Source organism: Trichechus manatus, unplaced genomic scaffold (assembly GCF_000243295.1).
Source record: "Trichechus manatus latirostris isolate Lorelei unplaced genomic scaffold, TriManLat1.0 scaffold00185, whole genome shotgun sequence".
Lineage (NCBI taxonomy): Eukaryota > Metazoa > Chordata > Mammalia > Sirenia > Trichechidae > Trichechus > Trichechus manatus.
The window spans coordinates 4,966,134-4,979,365 of NW_004444121.1; the positions used below are offsets into that span (position 1 = coordinate 4,966,134).

Sequence of the window (13,232 nt, forward strand, 5' to 3'; positions counted from 1 at the left end):
TACCTTTGTATTTGCACCTTTAGTAGTGTCCTTACTCCTCTTTTTTCTTTACCTGTCTAGTCTATTTAAAATAGTATCATTTTCTCTTCCTGTTACTTATATAATAGTCATTGATCTTATTAAGGCTTCTTTCTTTCTCTCTCCCTTATTTTCCCTTTTTGTGTTATTTCTACTATGTAAGAATATGTAACATTTATGTGTTTTTCTTCCATTCATCCCCTGACCCTTCTACAACTAAATATATTAAATGTTTACCATCAGTCCTTTTGTCAAACTTTTCCCAAGTATTCCTTGGTTGGATGAAGCTTGTTGTTGTTAGGTGTTGGCGAGTAGAACTGTCCCATAAGGTGTTCTAGGCTGTAATCTTTACAGGAGCAGATCACTATGTCTTTCTTCCTGGAGCCGCTGGGTGGTTTGAACCACTAACCTTTTGGTTAGCAGCCGAGCATTTAACTGTTGCACTGCTAGGGCTCCTTGGATAGCTTATCCACTAGTAAATTTCTCAGGAAGAGAATGCTTGTATATTATTCCTTGAGTTCTTGTACTCAAAACTTTTTTTTCCTGTAGCCATGATGCTTGAAGAACAGCTTGGCTGGATATAAAATCCTTGATGTGAACTTTCTTTCCTTATCTTTATTGAAAATGATGCTTTGTGTGTTAATAAGTTTGATGTCAACCTAATTTTCATATAAGTAATTTGATCTTTTTCCTAGGGGTCTGGAGCTTTTTTTTCCTTCAGAGTCTAACAGTTTCACTAGAGCATTTGAGTTGGTTGTTCCAGGTCAGTTTTCTTAGAGTCACAGTAGGCCCTTTCAATATGTAGATTTAGGTTTTCCTTATTTTTGGAACACTTTCTTGGATTAGAGCTTAAATTATTAACCTTATTCCATTGTTTTTTCTTTTTGGGGACTCTAATTATATGTTACTGAATCTTCTTTGCCTGGATGCCATTTCAACGACTTTCTTTCTGACCTTTTTTACTTCCTTATCTCATTTTTATTCGTTTTCCTGCCTTTCTTCAATATCCTTATTAAATTTTCATTGGAATCTAGTCTTCTTTGAGCATCTTATAATTAATTCTTTATTTCCGAGATGGCTTTTTCTTTAATGTCATACCTGCATTCAATTTCTCATTGCATTTCTACTATTTTGGGGGTGGGGGGTTCATAGTTTTAAAACATCTGATTCTAGGTGTTTTTCATATCTCCAAATGCTTCTTTGAGGATATTTAATTCAGTTTGGAGTGTTTTGCTAGTTTTCTTCTGCTCCCTTTGAACTCCAGTCACCTTGGCTTCCCTGGATTCCCAGCTCCATTGCCTCAACTCATAGAGACTACCAAGCATCTCTTTGTGCAAGCAGATGGATTTTTTTTTCTAGGTTACCTTTACAGAGGGTATCATTTGTTGGGGCTCTAGATTTAGATACGGGCCTAATTTCCAACTATCATCCTGGAGTCACCCAGGCCGTGTCTACTGTATCCATGGAGGCCATAAAAAGGCTAAGGCCCGCAGAGCTGTCATAGCATCAGTTCTCAAGCTTGAAGCTCTACTTTGGTTTTCGTTTCCTTTTCATTTTTAGCCCCCAGTTACTCCTTTTTTTTCTTGGTGCTTAACCATGAGTTTTCCTACTAACATCCTCAGTCCCAGGTTCCACCACAGATGAAGGCTTAGTGTTAGAGAGGCTATTAGAGCTGCCCACAACCCCTTCCTGGGGCCAATGCTGCCATCACACACAAATATTAGATATGTGGGCCTCTCAACGTTGAACTTCGCTATGGAGCCCTCTAGCAGCTTAGGAAGGGAAAACAGTTTTAATTTACCCAGTATATTTTGTGAATTACATGCAAGCAGAAACACACTGCATAGTAGTGTTTCACATGTTATACTGCCTGCAAATGACAAAGTGCTTTCACAACACTGCCTTCCTTCCCATCTTCCCTCCTCCCCACCTTTGTCTCTTTATTCTCCTTTCTTCCTTCCCAAACATGTCTTGAGCACTGTTATGGATTGAATTGTGTCCCCCCAAAATATGTGTTGTAAATCCGAACAAGTGGTTCTGTACTCAAGAATTTTAGTAATATAACACGAGAGACAGAATATAAGCAGATGAAATAAGTGAAACAAATCACAAAACAAACATTAAACCAAATGCAAAAGTAATGTCACATTCCACAAGAAAATGCAGCAAGGGTAGATCAGAGATTAACTAAGGAACCCCCTTGAAGGGGGTGATACTTGAGTTGGGCCAGGAGGGAATGAGAGTGGATTAGAAAAAAAGGCTCTTTGAGGTGGAAGTTCAGAACTGAAAAGCAGGATTTTAGAGGTGGTAGGGCGCATAGAGATGAGCCTGCCCAGTGCCTTTCAAACTTTCCAGTGAAACTCTTTAAACAGAATGTTATTGCTCAACGTGTGTAGGACTGTGTGATGGATTGAACTGTATCTCCCCAAAATATATGTTCAAATCCTAACACCTGTACCTTTAAATAGGACCCTGTTTGGAAATAGGGGTTGTTTTGTTATGTAAATGAGACTGTACCAAAGTAGGGTGGATCCTAAACCAAATCACTTCTGAGGTATAAAAAGAGCAGAAAATACACAGAGATACACACAGGGGGAGAAGGAGGACAGATGCCTCTACAAGACCCTGACTGCCAAGGATTGCTGGCAGTTACTAGAAGCTGAAATAGGAAGGACCTCCCCTTACAGCCATGCCCTGAATTCAGGCTTCTAGCATACTTAACTGTGAGAAAATAAATTTCTGTTCTTTAAAGCTACCCATTTGTGGTATTTCTGTTATCTCAGCACAAGGTAACAAAGACAGACTGCAACTGGATGAGCTTAGCTATAGACCTGGGCTTAGATAGCAAAGAAGAGGTGAGACTGGAGGTATATCAGGTAGAGTAGAAACAGTACTCATGAGCTCACTTTTCATGGATTACATTCATTCATCATGTGTATCTGAATATGGCACCTGTCATGGATTGAATTATGTCCCTGCAAAATATGTCAACTTGCCTAGGCCATGATTCCCAGTATTGTGTGGTTGTCCTCCATTTTGTGATCTGATGTGATTATCCTATGTGTTATGAATCCTAGCCTCTATGCCTATGGTTATGATCCTATTTTGGAGTGAGCTGTCTGTTATGCTAATGAGGCAGGACACAATCTACAGGATTAGGTTGTATCTTGAGTCAATTTCTTTTGAGATATAAAACAGAGAAATGAGCAGAAAAGGAAAGAGACCTCCTATCACCAAGAAAGAAGAGCTGGGAGCAGAGCATGTCCTTTGGACCTGGGGTCCCTGCACTGAGAAACTCCTAGACCCAGGGGAAGATAGATGACAAGGACCTTCCCCAGAGCCAACAGAGAAAGCCTTCCCCTAGGGCTGGCATCCTGACTTTGGACTTCTAGCCTCCTAAACTGTGAGAAAATAAATTTCTATTTGTTAAAGCCATCCACTTGTGGTATTTCTGTTATAGTAGCACTAGATAACTGAGACAGCACCACATTGGCCACCTTCTGATCGTAACTATAGCCTCTGCACAGACAAGATCATTTTCCAGAATGAATCCTCTCATGTTCACTTACACATTTAAGATTGAGTCATCTGCACTGTTTATTTTGCTTTGCTAGTAATATTTAGACTTTCTTATTTACTTTCATTATGCCATAGATTACCTATACAACAAAGGAACAAAGTCTTGTCCATACAACAAAAGAGGGAAAAATGGCTGAATCTTCCTACATTTATCACATTAAAAATGTCTTTCTTGGAAAATCTCTTTGATAATGAATAAAGTATCTTTCAGATTCATCACTTAAGGGAAGCTTCTCTTCAACATGAGTTCGCTGGTGTAGTATAACCCGTGAGCTCTGACTGAAGGCTTTCCCACACACAGAACAATGATAAGATTTTTCATCAGTCTTGGTTACCTGGTGTTGAATAAGGGTTGAACCCCAAATGAAGGCTTTACCACGTTCATGACATTTATAGGGTTTCTCCCCAGCATGAGTTTCCTGATGTTCAGTGGGCTGTGAGGTGGGCCTGAAAGTTTCTCCACATTCATTACATGCAAAGGATTTCTCCCCAGTGTGAATGTTCCAGCACAGAACAAGGTTTGTGCTGTGGCTAAAGGCTCTTCCATGTTCATCGCACACAAGGAATCTCTCTCCAGTGTGGGTTGGTCCACATGGTACAAAGCTGGAGCCATGAACAAAGACTAGGCCACGTTTTCTGCAGTCATGAGGCTTCCCTCCAGTGTGGATTCTCTGATGCTGAGTGAGGGTTGACCTCCGACTGAAGGCTTTCCCACAGTCATGACACTCATAGGGTTTCTCTCCAGTGTGAACCCTCTGGTGTAGGGCAAGTTGTGAGCTCTGACTGAAGGCTTTCCCACAGTCAATGCACTGATAGGGTTTCTCTCCAGTGTGAACCCTTCGATGCTGGCCAAGGGTTGAACTCCGACTAAAGGCTTTGCCACACTCATTACAAACATAGGGTTTTTCTCCAGTGTGAATCCTTAGGTGTTCAGTAAGATGAGAGTTAAAACCAAAGGCTCTGCCACATTCATTACATACGTAGGGTTTCTCTCCTGTGTGAATCCTATGATGGAGAAAAAGGCTTGAGCTTTGACTGAAGGCCTTCCCACACTGATTGCATTTATGGGGTTTCTCTCCAGTGTGGATTCTCTGATGTTGAATAAGGCTTGAACTTCGGCTGAAGGCCTTCCCACATTGAGTACACTGATGAGGCCTCTCTCCAGTGTGAATTCTCTGATGCTGCATTAACTGTGGGCTCTGGCTGAAGGCTCTTCCACACTCATTACATTTGTAAGGTTTTTCTCCTGTGTGAATGACACGATGTTGAATAAGAGTTGAACTTCGACTGAAAGCCTTCCCACACTCGGTACACTCAAAAGGTTTTTCTCCAGTATGAATTCTCTGGTGAAGAAGGAGGTGGGTATTGAGCCCAAAAGTTTTCCCACATTCATTACATTTAAATGGTTTATTTCCACTGTGAACTCGACGATGCAGAATAAGGTTTGAGCTGTGACTAAAGGCTCGCCCGCACTGACCACATTCATAAGGTTTTTCCCCAGTGTGACTTCTCTGATGTCTACTTAGGTCTGAATTATACTTGAAGGTTTTGCTGCACACATCACATTTAAAGACTCTCTCCCCTGTTTTATTTCTTTGAGGTCTGACAGCACTTTGTTTCAGGTTCAAATATGTATCGAATGTACTATGTTCCTGGGTTCGTTCTCCTGGAGATCTCTTCCCACACATGACAGCTATTTCTCTAACTTTCTTGTGAAGATGAGGTTTCTGCCCAGCAGAACTTCCCAGATGCCCTTCTAGTTTACCCACACACCAAACTTCCTGTATCTTGGATGCCTGTGGACTACCCCTTGAGAATCTACTTGATCTCAATTCTGTAGTTTTTACTTCTTCAGAACATTTCTGGTTTAGAACGGATAGTTCCTTCTCAGTCCCAATCTCAGAATCTGTTAAATAAAAACATAAGTGAATTACTAGAAAATGTTCTATCAGAAATAATATCCATATGTGTTAAAAGCTCCTATGAATCATTATGTAAAAGCTAGATGCTCCAATAGAAAAATGGGTCACAGGTAGAATTCAGAATTACAGATGGCCAATCAACAAAATAAAAATACTCAAGCTCATTAGTAATCAAAGAAGTAAAATTAGAATAAATTATGATTTTTCCCCTATCAAATTGACAAATTTATACATTAAACAGACATTTTAAAGGCCAGGCTCTGTGCTAGGTCAGAAATATAACATTTAGGAGATGAATACAGTCTCTGGCCTCATGAAGCTTACATTTTATTCAGATAGATATTTATTTTAAGCAAGTTAATTTTTTTAAAAGCACAATAAATCATGTGAATGGAAATTATACAGAAATATGTGAAACTACATCATGGGATTCCAACATATCTATGGGGCCAGAGAAGGCCTCCGGGAGGAAGTGAAGTTTAAGCTAAAACCTTAGGATGAAATAAGTTAACAACAGCAGACAGCAGACACGAAGGACTGGATGCGTAAAAGAATTAGTCAAGTTCAAGAATGAAGAGAATTCCAGTGCACCCCAGCTAATGCAAGAAGTGCAAAGAAGAGAATGGAGAGAGGTGGTGGGGGCGGGGGGAGGGACAGATCATGGAATGCATTACAAAATGGTCAAGAACTTTAGACTGTATTCTAATACTTAAAAAATAATATCCAATGTTGATGAGAATCTGAAGAAAATCACAGTCATATAATGTTGGTGGAATTATTAATAAATAATGAGTTTTTAAAGAGAAGGTTAGTAATATGTACCAAAAGAATTGGTATTTTACATGCCCTTTGTCCCCAAAATTATTCTTCTAGGAATTTCTCCAAAGGGGATAGTCATATGCACAAAGAAATTACTACTGCAACAGTCACTGAGAACTCTTTTAATCAGAAATGGGTCTCTATAATTGTGAGAAAACAAAAAACACCCAGGTGTCCAAAAACAGAGGATTATTTAAACCAATTATAGACTCCTCATGTAATGGAATACCATTCTGCCATTAAAATTATATAATAGAAATTATATATAAAAATTATATAAGAATATATACATAATTACATATTAAAATTATATACAAAATTATATAATAGAAGAATCTATAATAAATTAAATATAAAAAATACCACTCTTAGAGAACTAGGAACAGAAGGAAACTCCCTTAAAATAATATGGGGTTAGTAGCTACAAAAATACCTTGTTATAGGTTGATTTGTATCCTAAAACAAACAAACAAACAAACATATTTAAGACCCAACCCTATCACCTCTTAATGTGACCTTATTTGGAAATAGCATCTTTGCAGATGTAATCAGTTAAGTTAGCATGAGGTCATACTGGAGTAAGTTGAGCCCTAATACAATATGACTGGTGTCCTTATAAGAAGAGAAGTGACACAGAGACACACAGACACAGAAGACAGATGGTCACGTGACAAAGGAGGTAGAGATGAAAGTTATGCTGCCACAAGCCAAGGACCTCCTAAAGCTACCAGAAGCAGGAAGAGGTGGCAAGGAAGGACCCTACCCTAGAGGGCTTGGAGAGTACACAGCCCGGCCAACACCTTGATTTGGTACTTCTAGCCTCCAGAACAACATTTCTGTTGTTTTAAGCCATCCAGTTTGTGGTTCTTTGTTACAGCAGCCACAGGAAACTAATATATACCTACAAGAAACATTACACTCCATGGTGAATGTGGAAAGCTTCCTTTTGAGGTTGGGTTTGCCTGCCATCACTGCTTCTAGTCAATGTTGGACTCAGTGTCCTAGCCAGAGCAGTAAGACAACAGAAAGAAATAAAATGTATAAGAATTAAAAAGGATGAGACAAAATCATCACAGAAAATAAAAAATAATCTACAGGTAAATTATTAGAATGAATAAGAGTTTTATCAAGGTTGCTTAATACAAAGTCAAAATATTAATTACATTTCTATATACAAACAGAAACAGATAGCTACAAAATTACAATTATGAAATATCTTTTACATCAAACCCAGGAAACTACCCAAATACCCATCAACAGTAGAGTAGATAAATAAATTGTGGCATAGCTATACAATGGAATATCATCCAGCAATGAGAATGAATGGACTACAACGACACACAATGTGGATGAATCTCACAAACATAATTTTGAGTGAAAGAAGCCATATAAATGGAATAATACAACTTACAGCAAAGTGCATAAGTTGTATTATTCCATTTATATAAAGCTCAAAACTAGGAAAAATTCATTGGTTACCTTTAGGGGCAATAGTGATTGGAGGGGTACAATGGGGGCTTCTGTATAGCTGATAATGTTCTGTTTCTTAATCTGAGCACTGGTTACATGGCTGGGTTTAATTTGTGATAGTTCAGGAAGCACACAATAATTTGTGTGCTTTTTATGTATGTATGTTATATTTCAATAAAAAGCATTTTTAAAGAAAAATAAATATAATGCCCTGGCTATCACATAAAGGAGAAATAAAGGTAATTTACAAAATACCCAGGAATAAATCTAATCAAAGAAATAAAAGACTTCCTCGCAGAAAATATAATACAGTGAAACCCGTGAGAGCTGGAAGTGAAACCCGTGAGAGCTGGAACTCGACGAACTGCCTTGTTTTTCTGGGTCATTGTCTTAGTTATCTAGTGCTGCTATAACAGAAACACCACATGTAGATGGTTTTAACAAAGAGAAGTTTATTTCCTCACAGTCAAAGTAGGCTCAAAGTCCAAATTCAGGGTGTCAACTCCCGGGGAAGGCTTTCTCTCTCTCTTGGCCTTCTCATCAGTGTTCCCCCGGACTAGGAGCTTCTCGGCACAGGGACCCTGGTTCAAAGGAAGCGCTCTGCTCCTGGCACTGCTTTCTTGATGGTATGAGGTCCCCAACTCTCTGCTTGCTTCCCGTTTCTTTTATCTCTTGAGAGATAGAAGGTGGCACAGGCCACACCCCAGGGAAACTCCCTTTACATTGGATCAGGGATGTGACCTGGGTAAGGGTGTTGCTACCCGCCCTAATCCTCTTTAACATAAAATTACAATCACAAAATGGAGGCTAACCACACAATTCTGGGAATCATGGCCCAGCCAAATTGATACACACATTTTTTGGGGAACATAATTCAATCCATGACAGTCTTGCAAGTTTCCTGCCTTTGGCAGGGTGCAGTCTTACTTTTCTATTGCTTGTTTTAGTGGAAAATATTTGAGTTTTCCTTCTCTGACAGGTTTCCACCTTACAAAGGTTCTGGCTTTCGCAGGTTTTACTGTACATTATTCAGTAAAATTAAAGAAGACCTAAGTAAATGATGAGCTATAACATGATCATGGATTGGAATATTCAGATTGTAAAGACGGCCATTTCTGTCCAAATTGATTTACTGCAACTGTAATAAAAATCCCAACCATTTTTTTTTTCAAGCCGATTCTAAAATCAATATGGAAATGCTAAGGGTCAAGAATAGGCGAGACACCACTCAAGACAAGCAACAAGGTGGGAAGACTTGCTCTGCTGGATATCAAGACTTATATAGCTGCTGTACTGCTGACAGTGATCAAAGAGAGCCAAATAGACAATGAAGAGAAAACAATACATGTATGTACATGCGGGTTTGTGGGCACGCACGCACGTAGGTATGTATGTGCTTGAGAAGGAACGTGTATATTCTCACTTTAGAGAGAAGGGGTCTTCTGCTCCCCTCCCCATGACAGGGTGTACAGGAGTGAAGGCACTGGGGTTCTTTCTCTACAAGTTCGGTCACCGGGGAGGAGCAGTAGTGGTGGGTACTGGGCAGCCATTGGGCCACTTTTCTTGTTCGAGAGGGCAACTTAGAGTAGTTACAAATGTGGACTCTGAAACTGTACTGCCTGAGTTCATGGCTGCTGCACCCAGGGGGAGCCAAGGCAAATACTTAACCACTTTAAGCCTCACTTTTCTCTTCTGAAAATAGGTGGTAATAGTTTTCTTTTAAAATGTTATGTAAATATATTTGAAAACTTTGATATTAAACAATAATACATATAAGAAGTTGAGATATCAGGAAAGTAAAAAGACAACCTACAGAATGGGAGAATATATTGGCAAATCATATATCTGATAAGGATATAGTATCCAGAATATAAACTCTCACAACTCAACGACAGAAAGGCAAACAGCCATTTAAAAAAGTGGGCAAAGGACCTGAATAGACATTTCTCCAAAGAAGATATAAAAATGGCCAACAAGCACATGAAAAATGATACTCAACATCATTAGTCAGCAGGAAAATGCAAATCCAAACCACTATGAGATACCACTTCACACTCCCTAGGATGATAATAATAATAGTAAGAGAAAATAATGTGGTAGTGAAGATATGGAGACATCAAAACTCTCCTACATTGCTGGTGGGAATATAAAATGGTTCAGTTCCAGTGGAAAACATTTTGGCAGTTCTTCAAAAAGTTAAACAGAATTACTCTATGATCCAGCACTTCCACTCCTAGATACATACCTTAAAGAATTGAAAACAGAGACAAACAAGTATATATACACACACGTTCATAGCACCACTATTCACAATCGCCAAAAGGTGGAAACAACTCAAATGTCCATCTACAGATGAACAGATAAACAAATTGTGGTGTATGTATACAATGGAATATTATCCAGCCATAAAAAGAAGTATTGAAACATGCTACAATGTGGATAAACCTCATAAACATTATGCTAAGTGAAAGAAGCCAGCCACAAAAGGCCACGTATTATATGATTCCATTTATATGAAATGTCCAGAATAGGAAAACCCCTAGAGACAGAAAGCAGATTGGTGGTTGCTAGAGGCTGGAGGGAGTAACTGCTTAATGGGTAAGGGGTTTCCTTGTGGGGTGATAAAAATATTCTGGAACTAGACAGAGGTGATGGTTGCACAACACATGAATGTACTAAATGCCACAGAATTGTTCACTTTAAAATGGTTAATTTTATGTTATGTGAATCTCACCTCAATAAAAAGAAAAAAGGAAAAAATTTATGTTTCTCAATTTGAAAGTGTCATTACCTGAAACACTAGATTAAAACAAAACCTCTATGGAAAATTAAGTACACTTAGAAGTGGCTTTTTTTTAAGTCTGTGGTAATGGCACACAATATAAAAATGAAATATAAGACAACACATTTCAATCCATGTGAAGATGTGGATTCTTTATACCAAAACAGCTAAAGCTGCTTTTATTTCTTAAACTGGCCTTGAATAATAAATGAACCTTATAGAAACTGGGATTAATGTATGGAAATGCAATGTGAACACGGGTTACAATTAAAATGCGAAAGTCTAAAAAACCCAAAAGTACCCTTTATAAATGGACTCTTATTACAAATAAATCCTCAAGTAATGTAAAATTATGTAGACCTATAAAAGTTTTCCATTTAATCTTTCTGAGTACAAGTTAAAGGTATGAAGTTTCTCTAATAATACTTGATGTTAATTTTGCTAGTAATGTGGTTATTTTTTTCAGTCATTCTTAACTAATTAGGGGATATTAAGACTATTTTAAAACTGAGGTAATAAATAGCAATATTTATATAAAGATTTTTAAAAGTAGAGATCAACCCTAAACCTCCCTTCTACAAAAGTTAAAAGAGAAATTTGAAAAAAACTAAAAAATTTTCACGCCATTTTTCCCTGTATTCTCTTTTTAGTAATCATATAAAATTCCTGTTAAACACTAGATATCCTCCCTGATGACTCATACTAATGCAAATGAGAGTTTAAAAATACATCTTTTCTCACGCTGTCAAAAGCATCCTACATTTTCGCCTTTCTGAATAGAAGCACCATATTACACTCAGGCTGAGACAACCCATAAAAACGTGTAATCATGACACCTTCTCAAGATTGCAGGTGGGCTGCACCCAGTGTGTGCAAGCCTGCTGGAGTCACCCTCCACACCCCCTGCCCGGTGAGCGGTGAGGCAGGCAAGCGGCGGTGCTTGGGAGGCACGTTTTCCACACTGGCAGAGACCCAGTGCCAGAGAGTCTACATGGCCACCCAGAACCAGTGAGAAGCAGCCCTCATTGGTGAAAGATAAGTACTTGCGTAAGGCCTACCTCAGGATCAAAAACATCCTCCTTAGGGAAAAACCTCTCTCCCATTTACCTCCCTGCTCCCTGCTCTGCACTGGGTCCCGGACTGGCTTCAGCAATCACTGAGTCCTCTGTGCCGGAAGTAGGATCTGTCACACACCCGGAGCCATTCTCCCTGCCTTGGAGAGTGAACAAATTAACAAACAGGGGAAAAAATAAACTGCTGGCTCCCCTAAGCCAGGAACCCAGAGTAGGCACAGCTCCTTTGCCTAGGCACAGGCATAAGGGATCCATGGACTTTGAGTGTCTTTCCCCCTCCATAGACTTGTGTGGGCCCATCTCAACAGCATAGGCCCTCATTACCACAGTACAGCAGGGTATATACCGGAACTCTAACTTCAACTGTTTCAGCTGTGAAGTGGCAGGTTCTTGACATTTGACACTGCTCTGCCCATTAAGCAGGGTCTTCACCTACCCACATCAGGGGCCTGAGGACTGGTGGCTCCACCCATGCCACCTAGCCACCTGCAATGGGGCCCATGAATAAGAGGTGCCTTGCAGTCCTTACAACCAATAGCATTAGGTGCTCATAGTCCAGCTGCAAAACCCACCCACCTATGCGCTCTAGGGTATAGGGACACGCCTTCCTTCTGGACACGGGGGCAGCCATCAGCCCCCTGCCTTGCTCAGAGTGTGTCCCCCTGCTGCAGCCAGACACTTGTGCCTACACCAATCACCCAAGCCTGTCTAGGACTGTAAGTGAGAGCCTACACCACAGACTTGGTGGCTATCTACCTGGGCACCTGAGCTGAATCCATACAGGAGGAGTGGGCAGACTCCTGAGCTCACATACCTAACAACAGAACTAACCACCTGGTGGCAGGACATTAGAGCTTCAAAGGTGCCAATAATCAAACTAGCTCATAGGACCAGCCTATTTGGACATATCAAAACAAAACAAGAAGCTAGGACACAGTAAGCAAACATAAAATAAGTAAATATAATAACTTATTGATGGCTCCGAGACAACAATCAATATCAAATCACATAAACAGGCAATACATGATGGCTTCAGCAAGCTCCCAAATAAAGAATCTAGAAGATTTCCAGAGGAGGAGAATTTCTTGGAATTACCAGAGGCAGAATACAAAAGATTAATATACAGAACTCTTCAAGAAATTAGGAAGGAAATGAAGCAAAACACAGAACACACACAATAGAGGAAATTAAAAAGATTAGACAACAGTGTAATGACAAATTTAACAGGCTGCAAGAATCCATAGAGAGACAGCCATCAGAAATCCGGAAGATTAACAATAAAATTTCAGAATTAGACAACTCAATAGAAAGTCATAGGAGCAAAATTGAGGCAATGGAAGTCAGAATTAGTGAGATTGCAGATAAAGCACTTGACGCCAACTTATTTGAGGAAAAACCAGATAAAAGGATTTTAAAAAATTAAGAAACCCTAAGAATTATGTGGGACTCTATCAAGAGGAATAACTTACAAGCGATTGGAGTACCAGAACAGAGGGGGATAACAAAAAATACAGGGAGAATTGTTGAAGATTTGTTGGCAGAAAACTTCCCTGATATCGTGAAAGATGA

At 39.4% G+C, this 13,232-nt stretch overlaps 1 protein-coding gene across 1 annotated transcript in view; it reads right to left on the minus strand.

The window, feature by feature from the left end:
• Window positions 1–3,754: 3,754 nt before the first annotated feature.
• ZNF251 (zinc finger protein 251) overlaps window positions 3,755–13,232 on the minus strand; it is a 31,739-nt gene continuing 22,261 nt past the window's right edge. The window contains 2 exon segments of the mRNA XM_012558786.1: window positions 3,755–3,787; window positions 3,789–5,503. Of these exon segments, the coding sequence (XP_012414240.1) occupies window positions 3,755–3,787; window positions 3,789–5,503 (1,748 nt within the window).